Consider the following 20642-nt stretch of genomic DNA (forward strand, 5'->3'; position numbering starts at 1 on the left):
GGGAAAGAGAAGACTTCTCTCAGTCAACTTGTCGTCCCGACAATAACACAGGTCGAGGAGCGCATGGTATGTGTTATTTCCATGTTTTCTTGCAGGGCATTCGTGTTAGGATTGATCTGAATTTCCTGTAAATCGTTTAGGGTTTGGAATACTTGAGCTAGGAGATCATGTTTGATCAATGATCATTTCTTATTTGACGTGTAATGTATACTTTCTGCCGCCAGACAAATACCCTAATTTCTTGCCAGAAGCTAGGTTTTAGTCACTGACATTGTGCTTATGCTTCTGATTCATGTTCCCTGCAAACAGTCTAGATGTTTGAGAAAGGACATTAAGTTCATCGCACAATGCTTGTTATGCGTCCTTCCGTATGGGGATTTTGCATTCCTAGTTAAGTCATGTGATGTTTCTTCCACACTTCACACAATAAGGTGTTCACCAAGAATTTTCTCCGCCGCCTTAGCTTTTGTTTTTGTATAGAGTTTTTCTTTTGGATATGTTGCCAAGCTGACAGTTAACTGACACCAAGAAGCTAACAAACTGAATTTGTTGTTGTAGATGTTTAGCTTTTAAATCTGTCTGTATTCAATGTGATGTTGCAGGTAGAGTTGTTATGGAAAAATTGCAGGCAAGATGTAGACTGTGTGAAGGAGGCTATTGCGGAATTCAGCTTATGTTTGCCAAGAACAAAAGAAAACAGTGAGAAACTGGTTGGTATGAGGCACTCCCATATGAGGCAGATCTTTCTTGATTGCAACGGAAAAAACAGAAAGGTGATTAATGTATTTGGACAAGAAGGTGGATTTGAGATTCATTACCATAAGTACCTCAAGTTCCTTTTGTCTTTGGCCAACGCTCCAAGGAGAAGACTAGCATCTAGCCCTGGCCCTTCCCCTTCCCCATCTCCTGGCTTGTTTGCCTCTGCCCCCAAGCGCAGTCTGGTTCCACCTACTCGTTCAAGAGCACACTCCCCTCGGAATTCCTTTTTTCCACCAACAGATAATACGATATCTCCCCCTCCTCCTGCTAAGAGAAACTCTTCTAGTAATTCAACTTCTGTGACTGTTAAGCCGGGTAAAGGAGGAGATGACCACCAGAAAACAGTCATCATTGCGGTTGTTGTAACTGCGGTAGTGACATTTGTATTCGCTGCATTGTTCTTCTTGTGTTGCACTAGGGTTTTTGGACATGGTTTAGGAGGCAAGAAAAATGATGAGCGGCCTCTTCTCAGTCTAAGCATGAGTGATTACTCTGTTGGTAATATCTCCACTTTCTCATACTGGTCTTACAAATGAACATCCTGAAGTATACCGTTTTTCTAATTGACTTTGGTTTTCAGGCTCCTCCCCCAGCTATGGGGGTAATCAATCCTTCAGTATTTATTCGGACCAATGGAAAAAGCAGCACAACAAATTTTTAGCTGATTCGGATGATTCGCCGAAAGAAAGACAATCGAATGAAGCAGCACGTAACAGTATGAGCAATCAGGGTATGCCACCTCTGAAGCTCCCACCGGGCATGGCAGGGACAGCTTCTAACCTTTCAGGACAGCCTCTTTTGAATCCACCTCCTGGAAAGTTGGAGCCTCTTCTTCCAGAACCACCAACTTTTCTTAAGGTACGTCCTAGTGCGGCTGCTGCTCCTCCGCTGCCACCACCAGCCCCCGTGGCACGACCGCCACCAAAGCCCTTTGCAGGTCCTACACGGCCACCTCCTCCAGCTGCTCCACCTGGTCCTCGACCACCACCTCCCCCGGCTGCTTCAGGACTCAAGGGACCTCGTCCACCTCCACCATTGGCTCCAGGCCTTAAAGCTCCTCGACCGGCTTCTGGATCTGTAAATCCTTCAGAGGATGATGCTCCTAAAACAAAGTTGAAACCTTTTTTTTGGGATAAAGTGCAAGCTAACCCTGACCATTCAATGGTTTGGAATGAGATAAGATCAGGATCCTTCCAGTGAGTTACAGCTTCCTCTTTGGGTTTTCCTCTGTTGGGCAACTGCGTGCATGATTTTGCGATTTTGTTCTTCTGTTGTGAACGGATGCTGATAAGAATCCATTTGTGATGCATTACAGGTTCAATGAAGAGATGATAGAGTCGCTATTTGGATATGCGACTGCAGACAAGAACAAAGGTGAAAGGAAAGATTTGTCTTCGCAATCTGCCTTACCACAATTTGTTCAGATTCTTGATCCAAAGAAAGCACAGAATCTGTCTATCCTTCTGCGTGCTTTGAATACAACAAGTGAAGAGGTCCGCGACGCACTTCATGAAGGTAGGTTCCCTCTCATTGCATTTCTTTTGTTGGAAAATGAAAATAGTTAAAGCTCAAGTAATAATCTATCTGTGCCTATATCAGCAAAATGATCAGAAAACCCAATTAAATCAATATTTCCAGTGGACTTATATTTGTAGCCGTTTCTTCGTGTCCCTTGTGACATCATGCTCTAACATATATTGTTGAATCAGGCAATGAGCTCCCGGTAGAATTTCTTCAGGCTCTATTGAAGATGGCACCAACAGCTGACGAAGAACTAAAGCTAAGACTATACTGTGGAGAAATAGCACATTTAGGACCAGCTGAACGTTTCCTAAAAGCATTGATTGATATCCCTTTTGCTTTCAAGCGACTAGAGGCTCTGCTTTTTATGTGTACTCTCGATGAAGAAATGACCTTTGTTACTGAATCATTTGCCACCTTAGAGGTAGGTCCTGTTAACCTTAACAGAACCTGTTCTTAAAACTGATTAGCTGAGAATAATAGCACTATCTTCCTCTTGGGTTCTTCTCTTCTTTGAATGCGTCTTCCTTGATACATTTTGTAGGTTGCTTGCAAAGAACTTAGAAGCAGCCGGCTTTTCTTGAAGCTCCTTGAAGCAGTTCTTAAGACGGGCAATCGCATGAATGATGGTACATTCAGGGGTGGTGCTCAGGCTTTCAAGCTGGACACACTGTTGAAGTTGTCAGACGTAAAGGGAACTGATGGGAAAACAACCCTCCTCCATTTCGTGGTTCAAGAGATAATCCGGTCTGAAGGTGTTAGAGCTGCTCGTACCACCAGGGAGAGCAAAAGCTTCTCTAGTGTGAAAACTGAAGATATTATGGCCGAGGAAACTAATGAAGACACGGAGGAAAATTACCGCAGCCTTGGTCTTCAGAAAGTTTCGAGTTTGAGCAGTGAACTTGAAAACGTAAAAAAGGCTACAGGCATCGATGCAGATGGCTTAACGGGGACTGTTCACAAAATGGGTCATGCCTTGTCGAAATCCAGAGACTTTCTCAACTCGGAGATGAACAGTGCAGGCGAAGAAAGTGGGTTTCACGAAGCACTGAAGGATTTTGTCCACAATGCTGAGGCAGACATCAAGAAGGTGGTAGAAGAAGAGAGGAGAATAATGACTCTGGTGAAGAATACGGGAGACTACTTCCATGGGAAAGCTGGTAAAGACGAGGGCTTGCATTTGTTTATAATTGTGCGTGATTTCTTGATAATGTTAGATAAGGTGTGTAAAGAAGTAAGAGATTCAAGAAAGAGGCCAATAAAGACGAACCAGAAGCAGAGTTTGATAGCATCAGCTTCCTCCTCTGACACTAGCCAGCCGCCTTCATTAGATCCTCGGCAAAGGCTATTTCCAGCTATTGCAGAGCGACGCTCAGACCAATCTAGTAGCTCAGATTCAGACAGCGACTAACGCAGTATCATCCAGTGTGAAAGGCTCCGCCTTTTCATCGCATATAAGCATACAATCTTCTGTGTTTTAGGTGGCAGTCTCGTCTCTGTTTTTAAAACCAGAAGTAGAAGCACTGGTCGAATGAGAGATTTAATGACATTGAGGTTGAGGAACAAGGAAACCAGTTGAGGATTATGTCACAGTAGGAGGAGGAGTCGTTCATCTGTTGTTCTAACAAAATACCTGAAGGGTCAGGACAGGTGACATGCTGCACTTTGTCTGAATCTTCAATCTAGTGTTTAGAAACACATTCTTTTGTTGTATTTTTTTTTTGGGCTCCAGGCATGTTATTCTCGGTGTAGGTTCTGTATTGTATGGTTACTTGCATATGGTATGATTAAGAAAATGCAATTCCTAAAAACAACTCATCATTGGACATATAACATTTCCACAATATTTCCATCCAAAAATCTAATAATATTACGGATACGACTAAAAATATAAGAGAAATAAATCTTGAAATTTGCTATAGAGGGTAGGGGTGGACATAATATCCGAAAAAACCGAACCGATCCGTTATTCGATCCGTATTCGAACCGAAAATTCGGATATCCGGAGTTTAGGATTGGATATGGATATTTATTTTGAAATATTTGTCGAATACAAATCGGATACGGATATCAAATTCGAATTATCCAACATATCTGATCCGATCCGTACGAATTAATAATATTATTAAATATAAAAATAATTTGCTATAGAGATATTAAATGCTTTATACTTACATATTTTGTAGGGATATTTAAGAAATATTTTATATATATTGAGATTTAGAATATTTAATCTTTTGAATATTAATATTTATTATGTTTAATTTATAAAATTTTGAACTTTCAATATATTTATATATATGATAGATTATGATTATATTTGTATTTGAATTGATTTAACATATTTAAATTCTGAATTTTAAATTATGAATAATATTTAAATTAAATAATTTGTATAATTTATTTATATTTGAAATTTTTATTTAAATTTGAATTAAATTTTTATAATTTTTTTATGTCAGATACGGATGTTCGCAAATATCCGCGGATATCCGAAATTACGGATCGAATATGGATAATAAAATCGAGTATTTGTGCGGATCGGATACGAATATTTCAAAAATCACGGATATCCGATTTGTGTCTACGCCTTATAGAGGGTATATAATAATAATGTTTTCCAAGTGATTTATAGAAGCATAAAATTTTATTTACTTAGAAACTGGATGTGCATTTATGCATGTGTACGAATTCTGATAAATAAATGGTTTTGGGTTTAATATTTGGGCTTCTTTCAATTATTGGTTTGTATGGGTTTTACCCAATAGGTTTTTTGGGTTTACCATTTTAACTCATTTAAAATCTATTTTATTTTATTTTTCACTTAATGCCTGCATCCGTTGTAGGGTTTTTATGGGTTTTAGGGTTTCTCTAGAACATGATTGTCTTGCTCAGTTGTTATCGCCTCCTCTCCTCTTATTTCTCCCTCTGAAGCCACATTTTCTGCATCTTCGTGTTCCTCGACCAAGCGACGCTACAGTTGCAGGTATGGCGTAGGATTGAGGTCTCTCTCATTCTCTCTTTCATCTTCCTCTGAAGCCACTTTTATCTGATTCATCCCTTTTATCGGATTTGTTTGAAACATTCAGAGCAAGAATTTCTGGGTTTTTTTTTCATGTGGTTAGATTGATTTGTTGTTTGGATTTTGATCTAGGTTTATGTCTATTTCGTTGTAACCGTGGTTTTGATCTTCTGTCTTCTCATGCTTCGTTAGTTTTGATCTGACATTCTATTGATTTATTAGCATTCTGCATTCTTAGATTTTGTTTATTGGGGTTTGATTCTTATACATTCTTCTTTTCTTTACATAGTTGTAAATTAAAAATACTTTAATTCGAATCTGTAGTTTATTAGATATAGAGATGTTCCATTTTTCTTGGATTAAACAAAAGAGATTAACCCTTGCAAGAAACCTACAGGAACTTCTTGGAGCTGAAAGTTATCTTGTAGTAGAAAGGCAGGCAGAGACTTTTTCACACTCTACACTACAATCAGGAAGCCTTTCAAACTTGTTATTCATCAAAGACACTCTTCGGATAGATGGAACAAACTTTTCTTACGGAATCTCAATCAAGCTCATGCCAGATGCGAGGAAGTGACAATCATCTTGGGAGGAAGGCATGACCCATACGGCAAAATCATGGACCACATCATGCATTTTAACCATGCCATCACGAACACCTTCTTCTAACAAACAAGCATCCTTCAAATTCTCGACCAAGGTAATTCCTTCATTCATCGAATACTTGTGGTTAACCTGCTCATCTATGAATCCTTCTGCAATCCAATAGCTCGCCAGTTCTATTACTTCAATTGAGTAATCCTCAGGGAACAAAGCGCATATGAGGAAACAAGGTTTCATCTTGTCATCAAGCAAGTCGTAGTAGATCTTTTCTTCGATACTCTTGACCCAAGGCACTGATCTCTTTAGCTCTTTCAAGGCATGTTTCCATAGCTTGACCATCTGCTTCCCTCGCATGGTTGTCCCCACTCTCATGACAGCCAAAGGCAATCCACCACATTCATGGGAAATTGCATTTGCCAGTGGTCTAATGCGGTCAGAACTTGCTACTTCCCTATCGTTTTGGCAAAACAATTGCCAAGCTTCTTCTTCACCTAAGCAATCCACTCTGATGTCGACATCTGTCTTCATTCTCCGACAACCCTCCAAGAACCGAAAAACCAAAAGGACCTTTGAAGCCTCGACTTCTTTCATCTGTGGAATGCCTAGAAGTTTTAGGTCAATGGGTTTCCAAACATCATCGAGAATTAGAAGAAAGTTACTGGCTTTCTGAGTCTCCGATGAATTTGTCTTGCCAGCTTCTCCTCTATTTCTTCCAACTTGATTGTCATCCTCATCTTTCTACAATTGACATTTTGACCCTTCTCAAGTCAAACTGCAGAAACAGTTGTCCAAATAACCATACCAATTCTTTCTTTTAGGAGGAACAACATGTTTGATGTACTTTATCTTTGGTATGCATACATGGTAAGAAACTCAACCATTCTCGAAAAAGTTGAAACATTTGAGAAGCTAGGCAAGTATCTGGTCGAATCATTTCATGCGGATGGTTCATATGAAAGAGTTGAATTCATACCGGATCTTCTATTCAAGATCAAACATCAACATCACAGATGTTGGCAAACATTATAGATAGTTTGAACCTTCTGTCTCTTCAAACTATCCATAATGTCTACCAACATCTATGATGTTGTTGTTTGATTTTGAATAGAAAACCCTAGTATGTATTCAACTCTTTCATATGAACCGTCTACATGAAATGATTCGACCAGATATTTGCCTAGCTTCTCAAATGTTTCAACTCTCTCGAGAATGGTTGCGAGTTTCTTACCATATATGCATATCAAGGACAAAGCACATGAAACAGGTTGTTCCTCCTAAAAGAAAGAATTGATATGGTTATTTCGGCAACTATTTCTGCAGAGTTTGACTTGAGAATGGTCAAAATGTCAATTGTAGAAAGATGAGGATGACAATCAAGTTGGTAGAAATAGAGGAGAAGCTGACAAGACAAATTCATCGGAGACTCAGAAAGCCAGTAACTTTCTTCTAATTCTCGATGATGTTTGGAAACCCATTGACCTAAACCTTCTAGGCATTCCACAGATGAAAGAAGTCGAAGTTTCAAAGGTCCTTTTGACTTTTCGGTTCCTGAAGGATTGTCGGAGCATGAAGACAGATGTCGACATCAAAGTGGATTGCTTAGGTGAAGAAGAAGCTTGGCAATTGTTTTGCCAAAACGTTGGGGAAGTAGCAAGTTCTGACCGCATTAGACCACAGGCAAAGGCAATTTCCCATGAATGTGGTGGATTGCCTTTGGCTATCATGAGAGTGGGGACAACCATGCGAGGGAAGAAGATGGTCAAGCTATGGAAACATGCCTTGAAAGATCTAAAGAGATCAGTGCCTTGGGTCAAGAGCATCGAAGAAAAGATCTACTATGACTTGCTTGATGACAAGATGAAACCTTGTTTCTTCTTCTGCGCTTTGTTCCCTGGGGATTACTCAATTGAAGTAATAGAACTGGTGAGCTATTGGATTGCAGAAGGATTCATAGATGAGCAGGTTAACCACAAATATTCGATGAATGAAGGAATTACCTTGGTCGAGAATTTGAAGGACGCTTGCTTGTTAGAAGAAGGTGCTCGTGATGGCATGGTTAAAATACATGATGTGGTCCGTGATTTTTTCTTATGGGTCATGTCTTCCTCCCAAGATGATGGTCACTCCCTTGCATCTGGCATGGGCTTGATTGAGATTCCGCAAGAAAAGTTTTGTTCCATCAATCCGAAGAGTGTCTTTGATGAATAACAAGCTTGAAAAGCTTCCTGATTGTAGTGTGGAGAGTGAAAAAGTCTCTACCTTTCTGCTACAAGGTAACTTTCAGCTCCAAGAAGTTCCTGTAGGTTTCTTGCAACCGTTTTCAGCTCTGAGAATCTTGAATCTACTGGGGACATATAAAGGCATTGCCTTGCTCCCTCAGTCAGCTTCATAACCTGCATTCTCTCATCTTGAGGGACCGCTATTACCTAGAAGAATTGCCTTCCTTAGAAGTCCTTAAGAAACTTCAGCTTTTGGATTCTGTGCCACTCGTATAAAGGAATTCCTGAGAGGGTTAGAAGCATTGAGTAGCTTGGGACTGCTTGTAAAGAGTCTACCCATTAATTCCAAGAATGCTCATAGAGTCAAAAAAATAAGAGTCAGACTGGTGGAATAGCTTACACTGGTATAACACCAACACTAAAACAACCCTCCAGCCGCGTTTCATATCCAGCACTTCTGATGTATTCGGCATTCACGATTCATCTTGGAAATAAACCTGGTTTTGTTGTGATAACAATTGATTTGTCTGTATCATCCTTGTAAAGTTTTCCTTTCTTGAAATTTCTGGATAATAATCCTGAACCCATAAGCCATTGAAATGATCTTTCTTTTCTCTCTCAACAGGTGCGAGATCATCAGCCAGAAGAAGCAAGTTTTTTTCAGACCAATGGTGACATCCTAAAAAGCTCTGAAAATACATTTCCTGATGTCTGGAACAGGTTGCCATCTCCTGGCAAAGCCAAAAGAATCACAGAAATAAGAGGATGTCAAAATGGTAGAACAGTTTGTCTAGTTACGACAAGAGCACAATAACTACACTTGAGCCTTGTTTTGTTCCAGCTACTTCATGGGAAAGGCAAACAACCATCTGGGACAATATCAAGAGACAAGAAAGAAAAAAAAATTGTTACTTTCCTAACTTGTTAAAGATAATTCATATATTCACACAAACTGTGACAAGTTTACAAATACTAAAAACACAAGGCAAGGAAAGAAAAAAAACTGGAAAATGAAAGTGGGAAGAACACAACACTAATCAATGAAAAACCAAAAGCTAAATGTTCTACAGCTAATATCGTGGGTACCAGGCTTTGTAGCCAAACATGTGGCACAGACAGGGACTTCCTGTCCATGATTTTGGTTCCAGGCTTAATCTTCATCAGCAGGCGTTGAGGATCCAGCCTTCTTGGGGAGGAGGAGATTGTGGATGTTGGGCATTACTCCTCCATTGGCAATGGTGACATCGCCCAGAAGCTTGCTCAGTTCCTCATCATTCCTCACCGCAAGCTGAATGTGTCGAGGCACAATACGGGTCTTCTTGTTGTCTCTTGCTGCATTTCCGGCGAGCTCGAGAACCTATCATAACATTGCAACGAACGTTCAATAACACATAAACCGGAGTTGGTTCTTCTGAAGGTGTAAGCAAAATACAGAAAGTATAAAAAATCCGTAGTCCTAATTAGGAAACTCCAGAAGACTACAACCAAAGTAACAGAAATCGAAAAAAAGAAATGCATACGAATCAACGTTCATGTCGATTATCCCAAACCCAGATAGTACAATTCGAAAACAAAGATAGAGAAATGTAGAAAGATGAACAATTGAGCCCTAACAGACCAAAAGGTAGACTTCGAGGTCTGACGAGAAAAAAATATATACTGACCCAATCCAAAATTACCAGCAATAGACAGAATTGTACAAGCGAGACAGTTCAAACCCCCAGATAATCAAACCCATAATTGAAATCTAACAAAACGATAGGTTAACGTCGAGTTCAAAACCCTAGATTCACGAGGGCATAACGAGAACCAATCAGAGAAAGAGACAAACTTGATGATCAGTAGATTAAATAAGATAGAGAGAAAGAGAAGAGAAAAACGAAAATCACCTCGGCGGCCAGATACTCGAGATACTCGAGAAGGGCGGCTAGATACACCGGAGCTCCTGCTCCGACACGCTCGGCGTACTTCCCAGCCTTCAGGAACCGAGCGATACTAATACGTTATTTATTAGACATATATGATATTTATTAGAAGATTCGAAAATTAAGTCTCCTATTTTTGTTATACTAATACGTTATTAATAATTTACATAAACTATTATAGAACCATTGGACCAAAATTAATATTCAATAACAAAATTATGTTTTTAAACTTAGTTGAGCAGAGGTCTTAGTATCCCAAATATTCTGAGTATTTTCATGTGAAATTTGAATTCGTACTCTTTATTTTTTTGTTATTCAATTTTATTTAAACAAAAAATATTTTGGTTTTTGAATTTTAGATATTCAAAAAATATTCCGGTAGTTAGAAATATACGAATAGAAACTTTGTAAAAGAATTAACGGGCTTTGTAAAATTGTTATAAATAGTAAATGATAGTTGTAATTCTTAAGAATAACCAACGATAATTGTATACGTTAAATTTCAAATCGATAGAGGTTTGTAATACAAAATTATGTATAAGTATCAAATGTTCTACAAAACTATATAAGAATGAAGGTTAAAAAAAATTATAATAACGAATGTGATATATTGATAGTTTGTTAAATCTGCATCCGATATCAATTTATCAAAAAATAAAAGAAGAATATATACATTTTCATCCAAAAACACATGTTAAAACTCATCAACATTCAATCACCTTTGGTGTTTCTCAATTCCCAAGAATGGATTAGATGTCCAATTATTTTATAGAGACGGACTTCTATCAAACTAATCCAATGTCGAATAAACAATATTTTTCTAAATCAATGATTATAGTAAAAAAATGAGTAAAAGTAAAAATAAACATGACAAAATGAACGATAAATATGTTTGTATATAAAAATTTAATCTAGCTAGAATATGGTTATTATAATTGTAAATTAATGTATATATTTATTGGAAAATTTTCTAAAAAAATCCCAAATTTTTTAAAATCTTCCATAAAAAGTCCCAAATAAAAAGTTTGCCAAATAAAAACCCTAATTTTTCAATTACTTCAAAATTAATACCCGTGTTTATTTTTTTAGGGAAAATCCCAAAAAAAACATTGAACTTTGCAATTTTGATAAAAAAACACTGAACTTTATTTTTTTTATCAAATAAACATTAAAATTTTTAAACGAATCTAAAAAAACACTGAACTTTTTAAATGATCCAAAAAATACATGAATTTTTTTGGGATTATCAAAATAACACTGAACTTTTTTAATGATCCAAAAAAATACATGAACTATTTTTTATTGTAAAAAAAAGGGAGAATCGCCGTAAAATACATGTACTTTTCTCTGGTCTCAGTTTAATACGTTTACTTTTTTATTTATTGAATAGTACCTCTACTCTTGAAAACTGATTAAAAAATATCTGTAATCGAGTATCGTTAAACAAGTTTGGTGTTTATTTGACAAAAAAAAAAGTTCATGTTTTTTTACCAAAATTGAAAAGTTCAGTGTTTTTTTGGGTTTATCCCTAAAAGAAATAAAAGTTGAATACTTTAGAAAAACATTCATCAAAAAATAATTACGAAAGATCATGACTCCCGTTTTTGGAAGAAACATTAAAACGACTAAAAGAGATATTAAGTTTCTTCGAAAATGAAATAAAATCTCATAAATAAAATAATAATAAAATATAATTATTATTTTCAAGGACAAATTGGAAATTTTCAAAATTATAAGGGTACCCATGAAGTCCAATAGCAAATGGAGGGTATTTCTCAAACAACACCGGTTAAAGGGTTTCTATAACCCTAAAAAAATCTAGAACACGATTGTCTCCTACAACCTCCATTGTGTCTTCATCTCCTTCTATTATCTCTATCGATTGAGGATCGCCTCATCTGCTCTCCTCTGATTTCTCCCTCTAAGGCCACTTTTTCTTCATCCTCGTCTTCCTCGTCCAAGCGACTCTACAGTTGCAGGTATGGCGTATGATTGAGATCTCTCTCATTCTCTCTTTCATCTTCGTCTTCTTCTGATTTCTCCCTCTGAAGCCACGTTTATCTGATTTATCCCTTTTATTGGATTTTTTTGAAACATTCAGAGCGAGATTTCATGGGGGGTTCATGTGGTTTGATTGATTTGTTGTTCGGATTTTGATCTAAAAAGACCATTAACAACAATTGAACCATGACGAAAATCTTTACTACGACTTAACGCAAGATTAAGAATACAAGAACCACCATCAATAATATCACTAGTCCATGAAAAAAAAAAGAATACTCTAAACTACGACAAACTATAACTCAAATTAACAATCTTACAAAATGAATTTTAATGAAGATTTTATTGAAAAATTATCCTTAATAAACCTTGAAAGTCTACCATGTCTTGATCATCTTGAACAATTATTAGTTGAAACAATAGAAAGTATATTTAGGAAACGAACTTATGGACCAATTGAACGAAATGAACTTAATGAAGAAAATCGGAAAAATAAAAATGATTAGTGCAATATTTAATGCAGTAAGAGAAATTAAATGAGATATTATGAATTCAGACGAATAAGAATGGAAAAAACATATAAAGATGCTATTGAATTATTAAATGAACCTGTATTATATTTCGAAACACTAACCAATTTAAATAAAAAACGATACACATTAGAAAAAGAACAAATTAATAATACAATTACAGAATTAAATAAATTAATTACGATAAAAGAAATAAAAGATGAATACTTTAGAAAACATTCATCAAAAAATAATTACGAAGGATCATGGCTCCCGCTTTTTGAAGAAACATTAAAACGACTAAAAGGGATATTAAGTTTCTTCGAAAATGAATTAAAATCTCATGAATAAAATAATAATAAAAAATAATTATTATATTCAAGGACAAATTGGGAATTTTTAAAATTATAAGGGTACCCATGAAGTCCAATAGCAAATGGACGGTATTTCTGAAACAACACCGGTTAAAGGGTTTCTATAACCCTAAAAAAAATCTAGAATACGATTGTCTCATACAACCTCCATTGTGTGTTCATCTCCTTCTATTATCTCTATCGATGGAGGATCGCCTCATCTGCTCTCCTCTGATTTCTCCCTCTGAAGCCACTTTTTCTTCATCCTCATCTTCCTCGGCCAAGCCACTCTACAGTTGTAGTTATGGCGTATGATTGAGATCTCTCTCATTCTTTCTTTCATCTTCGTCTTCTTCTGATTTCTCCCTCTGAAGTCACTTTTATCTCACTTATCCCTTTCATGTGGTTTTATTGATTTGTTGTTCGGATTTTGATCTAAGTTTTTGTCAATTTCATTGTAACCGAGGTTTTGATCTTCTGCCTTCTTATGTTTTGTTAGTTTTGATCCTTTGACATTCTGCATTCTTAAATTTTGTTTATTGGGCTTTGATTCTTATACATTCTTCTTTTCTATATACTAGGTTTTAACCCCGCGCATCGCGCGGACTATAAATACGTATAATTTTTTTAAAATAATGTTAGTTTTAAAATTAGATATATGTATTTTATTTTTGAATTTATAATTCATATATAAATAGTTTTTAAAAATAATGAAATAATGATATTTTTAATTTTTAAAAAATGATTATAAATAACATATATGTTTATATTTTCATATGTTATAATATAAAATTAAGGATTATAATTTAATTTGGACAGCTCAATCGATGAAAGGGGATGCAAAATGTTTGTTCCACCCTGAATTCGAATCTTAAATTGGAGAGAGGAGCATGTTATAATCGTCTCGCTTGATTCCGGTCTCGGAAGGACATCCGGTTATTAAAAAAAAATTAAAGATTAGAGTAGTATTTTTATAAAGGAAAATTTCATAAAAAAAACTGAATTATTAATTTTTTTAACGTTTAAAAAGGAGAATAAATAAGTTTTATATTGTTAAATCAAAATAAGTTTTTTTTAAAAGTGTTAAGATATAGGATGATGTATTTTTTCGAAAGAGATTTGACATAATTTTTGTGTTTATATAACAGATATATTCACCCGTATATATCGCACGAATTAAAAATAAATATAGATTTTAAATAATTTATTATGATACTTTTTCTGATATTCAATCTATGTATTTGTGAACGGCGTTCTGAATATGTTAGATACCTGTGACTCGATTGGTGAAGGTCTGCACCGATATCATCCCATAGAGAAAGCTTGACAATATTGTTGTTGGTTTTTATATTGAAATTACATATTAGTCTGTACAAAACGAACTAAGTTTAAAAAATTTTAAAATGACATTGCTTGCAGTGTAAATAAAATTTGAAAACAAAAAATAAGCTATTTAATAAATTTTAAACAATAATCTATTTAATAAATGCAAAGAAATAATGATAAACTAAAATATAAATCATAGATATTCTCGCTGTGACACGTGTCCTCAAGTAGGAGTAAATTCACTTTGAGGTGAGAAGAGTTAATCTATCATTAATACATTAATTTATATATTGATTTTTTATATATATACATTGATATAGAGTAATGCATCACATATACAAATACGAAGGGTTAATTTAACACATGTTCCCCTAATAATTTTTAAAAAAAAATCTATTATTAAATTAATATCTTACTTTTAGTTTATCATTATTTCTTTGCATTTATTAAATAGATTATTGTTTAAAATTTATTAAATAGATTATTTTTTTAAAATAGGCAACGTTTTCTATTTAATGTATTAGCTTAATTTAAAAGTTCCTATTAAAAATATAATTTTTTTAATATGTATATATATATATATATATTGACGTTTGATTCTTATACATTCTTCTTTTCTATATATAGTTGTAAATTAAATATACTTCAATTCGTATCCCAATCTAATAGTAGAATTTGATTCTTATACATTCTATTGTTTGTGTTTGATTTACTACATTAGGTATGTAATATCACTTTATTAGAATTTTTAATCTAAATATATAACTTAAAAAATATATATTTGATTTTATCACATGTCTATTCAAACAATGATTAAGATTTAATAAATTTTGATACTACAATTTATTTGGATAAATAAAATTTTGTATAGTTATTGAGATTTAATAAATTTTAACTTTATTTAGATATTTAAAATTTTATTTACTTCTATTTTTAGAAGAGAAATAAATTGAATATTATGAATTTATTTTATTTTAATAATGTGATAATTTTAATTTAATTGAATTATTTATAAAATATTATTAATACCTAATTAATAACTATAATGAATTAGATAAAAAAATAATAATTATTGTTTGACTTTGATTGATGAATCATTAATGGGTTTGTTGGGTTTAATTGGTTTTTATTGGTTTAGGATATTTAAACTATTAATAGATATTAGAATTTTCGAAAGGTAACTATCTCGCTTTCTTATAAAAATTTATTTCGAATTTTTGAAAAAGGATTCAAAGTCTTTGCTTTCTTTTCTGTGGTGATCATCATAATCTGATCATCGGCTTGTAAATCCTGTTTCTTGAATCATCTTTTTGGCAGATGTTAAAGCAAGGAAACATCATATTCAACATCTAGAAGCTTCAAATCAACAAATGGAAGTTTGGAGCTGAATCTGGAAAACACAAATGGAAAGAAGCTGCAAAAGGAAAGAAGACAGTTGCATCAATGAAGAAAAAGGAAAAATGCATATTATGAAGATATGGAGAGAATCAATGGACGGGATATATATAGACTGAAGACGTGATTGTCAAAGGTAGCGAGATTAAGTTTTCTGAGAGAGAAGAGTCTGTAATCTCGGAAAAGCACATGTACGGGAAACACTGGTGAGAGATTTCTGAGTGAACGGGAGTTTACCTGAGGGGGAGTCTTAAGTTACAGACGAACCGCTCGTTAGGCCTAGACGCTGTCTAGGGAGACACGGGGTGTGCGTTGCACACATAGTGTGTGTTACTGGTAGAATTTCTTGTGGTACGGGAAGTCTTACTCAGGGGGAGTAAGACCGGGTGAGTTGAGTGCTACTTGGAAAGGTTGAAGTGTACTTGACTCGTATCAGAGAAATAGAATCAGTTTGGTTTTTCTGGTTATTGAAAAATCGTGTGATTGTAATTTTTCAATTGGTATCAGAGCAGGTCACTGATCGTAGGAATTTATTGTCCTCTCATATCGGTGCACGGTTCAGATTCACACGATGGAAGGTCTCAAGGAACTACAGAACTTTGGAAAAACTGCCCTACTGGATTCTACCAACTATGGGCACTGGAAAGTCAAGATCAGTTCGTATATCCGAGGATTGGATGAAGATACCTGGAGTGCTGTTACTGATGGATGGACTCGACCCACGGATATCATTGATGGAGTAGCTAAACCGAAGCCGAAGAGCTTATGGACACCTCAAGAGAAGAAGGATTCTGCTATGAATCAGAAAGCACTATCTATCATTTTCAGCAGCGTGTGTCATGAAGAGTTTGAACAGATTCAAGGATGTGAAACTGCTAAGGATGCTTGGGACACCTTGGAACTTATTCATGAAGGAACATCCAAGGTAAAACGAAACAGATTGGATATGATAGATCTTCAGTTTGAACGCTTGAGGATGGAAGATAACGAAAGTGTTAAGGAATTCTGTGGGAAGTTGAGTGCCTTATCAAATGAGGCAAGTGTACTTGGGAGAAGGATCAGTAATGATAAGCTGGTAAAGAAACTTCTGAATAGTCTACCAGTCAAGTATCACTCACAGATTCTAGTATTTGAAGGCGTTAACAATCTGGAGACTGTCACATTCAAGGAAGCTGTTGGAACGTTTGCAGCACATGAGTTGAGACTGCAACTAATGAATGGTGGATCCTCTGTTCAAGCTAAGAAAGGACAAGGTATTGCTCTTCATGTTCCTGAGACTACTGTTACTAATTCAGAAAATAGAAGACAAGGAAAGAATAAAAAACAGGCTGAAGAAGAGCTGCATGATGAGATGGCATTGGTCATCAAGAAGTTCAATAGATTTTTCAAAGGAAAGAATAAATTTGGACAACAAAGCGACAGAGATTCAGGAAAATGCTTAGAATGTAAAGGCATAGGACACTGGAAGGCAGATTGTCCAAGTATTGCAAAGAGAGAAAGTGTGCTGAAGAATCTCAAGGAGACACAGTGTTGAAGAAGATAGCTCATCTGAAGAAGAGAGTGATGAGGAAAATATGTCCAATTTTGTAGCGTTTCTTGGGATTATTGAAGAAGAAAATGATCAAGCAGAGGACAGTGATGAAGAAGAAGTCACTGAGGAGGAATTGTTCACGGAAATGAACAAGTTGGTAGTGATGAATAAGCAACTAATCAGTGAAAAACAACAACTGGAGAAGGAGCTCAGACAAGTCCAACTATTACTGACAGACACTCAACAGAAACTTACACAAAAAGAAGAAGAGGCGTCCTTGATGAAATGTCAATTGGAAGGAACCAAGAAGAATCTACATCTTCTTGGAAATGGGACTGGAAAATTAGATCATCTGCTTGGCCAAGGACGGAACACTGGAGATCATTCTGGTCTTGGATACCGAGGTAAATCTTCGTCAGAATCTAATTTTGTGTCTGGAGGTAACTTGAGTCCAGATATACCTGAGATAAAGCGAAAAAGCTCTCCCTCAAGACAACCAGAACGTCGCTCAAACTGGAGGCGCCAAGAGGACAGATGTTGCTATCACTGTGGTAGAGTGGGACATCTCAGACGGAACTGTTACTATCTAAGAAGGAACAGAGGCTTTTCTAGGTATTCATCATCCTCTTTTGGTTATGCTCCTTGGAACTTAAGATGGATTCGGAAATCAGATTTAAACTGTAATGTTGCGTATACTACTGAGCAAACCGAAAATACTGGAACCTGGTACTTTGATAGTGGTTGCTCAAGGCACATGACAGGGAATCAAGAACTGCTCAAAGATTTTGTAGCAACACAGAATGGGGGAAGTGTCACGTTTGGAGATGGCAAACAAGGAAAAATTCTTGGTAAAGGAATGCTGGATCATGCTGGGTTACCTAAATTAACTGAAGTTAAAGTTGTTCAAGGATTGAAAGCCAATCTTATCAGCATAAGCCAGCTGTGTGACACTGGAATGAGAGTAAAGTTTACAAAGAACGCTTGCTTTGTAACTGACGCTGCAAATAAGTGTGTTTTAACTGGGAAGAGAAACACCAACAACTGCTATACTTGGGTTCACACCCGACGGGAGTCTGCACAGCATCTGAATTTCATCGCAAAGAAAGACGACATGGAATTATGGCATCAAAGACTTGGACATATTAATATGCGTGCGCTGGTCAAATTGTCAAAGTCAGGTGCAGTTCGGGATTTGCCAGAATTATCTCACGATGACAAGTTTGTGTGTAAAGCATGTCAACTGGGTAAACAGATTCGCGTTTGTCACAAGAAAACAGACCATGTTCATACAACCAATATCTTGGAGCTTATGCACATGGATTTAATGGGCCCTATGCAAACCGAGAGCTTTGGTGGAAAACGATATGTTCTTGTATGCGTTGATGATTACTCCAGATTTACTTGGGTCAGGTTTCTTCGAGAAAACTCTGAGGCTTGCGTTGCATTCCAACATTTATGTCTTCAACTGAAAAATGGAAAGGGAATGGTGCAACGAATACGGAGTGATCATGGTAGAGAATTTGAGAATGATTTGTTTCACACATTCTGTGCCACCTATGGTATTACTCATGAGTACTCAGCCCCAAAGACTCCTCAGCAAAATGGAGTGGTGGAACGGAAAAACCGAACTCTTCAGGAAATGGCACGATCTATGCTGCATGCTAAAAACGTGGCTATAAGATTTTGGGCTGAAGCCATGAGCACTGCGTATTATCTGATCAATCGGATCTATTTGCGCTCGGGTCTGTCCAAAACACCTTACGAAATCTGGAAGGGACGGTCTCCTCCCCTTAAATATGTTCATGTGTTTGGCTGTACCTGCTACATACTCAATGACCGAGAGTATCTTGGTAAGATGGATCCTCGCAGTGATGAAGGAATATTTCTTGGATATGCTCTAAACTCAGCTGCGTACAGAGTGTACAATCTTCGTACTAAGACAGTGATGGAATCCGCCAATGTTATCTTTGATGAAGAAACACAACGGAAGGTTGATAGCATCCCATTGGAGCCAAGTCCTTCTCGCGACATTCCAGAAAGCTCTCGTGCTGGTTCTGACCTTCCTCTCAAGGCTGAGTCTGATGGATCTTCCACTGACACTGAAGAGGTTGATGACAGTTTGTCAGGACCTGAGACGTCAATTCCTGTACACAAGAATCATTCACCTAATGATTTAATTGGTGATCTTCAGGCTCCTCGTCAAACTCGACACAAGCCCAGGATCAACTATCAAGATATGGTTCGGTTTGTCTGCTTCAACTCCCAGGTTGAACCAAAGAAGGTTTGTGAAGCACTTGTTGGGATTTAGGCTACAGATTCCTAGCATGCGATCATATCGATCTAGGGTTTGGTTTACTAGGTTTCATGCAGCGGAAGGATAATCTAAACCTAGTCAAACGTCACACGCAACCAAAAATCATCCGTAAAACCCCGACAGATCGTGTATATCACCGTAGGAATCGAATACTTACCTCTTTCCTGAAGATCTGAAAGTAGTGATCGATCCAGGGCCTGTTTTAATCACCAAGAGCTGAAAGTACAGCTCCTCTACACGTATCCACACCGACGGGAAGGATTCCAAACGCTTTTGGAACTGATCTGCTAGGATCTGTGAAGTATATGAAGTGGGATCTAATCCCGGGAGCTAGAACTATGAAAGAAACGATTTCTTCTGAGTTTTTGCTCTGTTTTAGGGTTCTTTTCGTCTGTCTTAGGTTGAGGACGGCGTCCAATACCCTTCTTATAAGATAGGAACCCTAATCCTTGTGAAAAGAGACTTTTTCCGAGTATTGACTCGGTCCGAGTCAGAACTCTGACTCGGTCGAGTCAGAACGAATCAGCCCAAGCCCATTGTCAACTCTTGACTCGGCCCATTTAGTATTGACTCGGTCCGAGTCAAAACTTTGACTCGACCGAGTCAAAACATCAGCCAAGCCCAAAACACTTTCTGGGCTTCGGAACTGACTCGGTCCGAGTCAAGTACTGACTCGGTCCGAGTCAGAAGGCTGAAAACGTCCCGACACTCTGATTTGATCCGAAAACGATTTTTCCGACCAAATCCAAGTCTTCCTTTCCGAAACTTCACATATAAGTCCATCCCTAATGGTGTGTGACCCTGTAGGCCCATTCGCAGTGGCAGCAGCCTCGAGAACCATTCCCGATCTACAAGTCATGGTTAGCCTCTAGCAAGACGCCATGACCACCCACGTTGAATTGAGTCAGAGGTGATCTAACCAAGGCAATAACAGCTCGAGTTCTGATCCTTTATCTCACGATATCATAAGTTGAACAAGGGCATGGTGTGAGCCACCCTTCAAGTTCAACCGCTTTCTCGTCTTGGCAAATCAACTAATAAAATAGATGCAACTTCATCTAGCGAGTATATGAGCCAAGAGTTCTCTGACTATCTGGTTGATTGTGGTATTGTATCACAATTAACTCCTCCTGGAACGCCACAGTGGAATGGCGTGTCTGAACG

The 20642-nt window shown here is 36.8% G+C and overlaps 4 protein-coding genes across 4 annotated transcripts in view; 2 read left to right on the forward strand and 2 right to left on the reverse strand.

The window, feature by feature from the left end:
* The window catches only part of LOC104799887 (formin-like protein 5), a 4827-nt gene extending 738 nt beyond the window's left edge, over positions 1-4089 (forward strand). The window contains exons 2-7 of the mRNA XM_010522571.2: positions 1-66; positions 603-1257; positions 1340-1955; positions 2075-2274; positions 2469-2704; positions 2825-4089. Of these exons, the coding sequence (XP_010520873.1) occupies positions 1-66; positions 603-1257; positions 1340-1955; positions 2075-2274; positions 2469-2704; positions 2825-3691 (2640 nt within the window). The 3' untranslated portion in view covers positions 3692-4089. The remainder of the gene's footprint in view (positions 67-602; positions 1258-1339; positions 1956-2074; positions 2275-2468; positions 2705-2824) is intronic.
* Positions 4090-5579: 1490 nt separating this feature from the next.
* Positions 5580-7298, reverse strand: LOC109116080 (disease resistance protein At4g27190-like). Its single transcript, XM_019200872.1, has one exon. The coding sequence runs from the start codon at positions 6494-6496 to the stop codon at positions 5837-5839; it is 660 nt and encodes a 219-aa protein (XP_019056417.1). The 5' UTR covers positions 6497-7298; the 3' UTR covers positions 5580-5836.
* Positions 7161-8400, forward strand: LOC109116081 (disease resistance protein At4g27190-like). The gene is made up of 4 exons (XM_019200874.1): positions 7161-7169; positions 7262-8042; positions 8141-8178; positions 8266-8400. The coding sequence occupies exons 1-4, from the start codon at positions 7161-7163 to the stop codon at positions 8398-8400; spliced, it is 963 nt and encodes a 320-aa protein (XP_019056419.1).
* Positions 8401-9045: 645 nt separating this feature from the next.
* LOC104799979 (probable histone H2A.3) lies at positions 9046-11909 on the reverse strand. Its single transcript, XM_010522678.1, has 3 exons — positions 11893-11909; positions 10014-10119; positions 9046-9481 (listed from the first exon to the last, which is right to left on the reverse strand). Exons 1-3 carry the CDS (start codon positions 11907-11909, stop codon positions 9275-9277), a joined length of 330 nt encoding a protein of 109 aa, XP_010520980.1. The 3' UTR covers positions 9046-9274.
* Between the last annotated feature and the right edge of the window lie 8733 nt (positions 11910-20642).

This window comes from Tarenaya hassleriana, unplaced genomic scaffold (assembly GCF_000463585.1).
Source record: "Tarenaya hassleriana unplaced genomic scaffold, ASM46358v1 Cleome62, whole genome shotgun sequence".
Taxonomy (NCBI): Eukaryota; Viridiplantae; Streptophyta; class Magnoliopsida; order Brassicales; family Cleomaceae; genus Tarenaya; species Tarenaya hassleriana.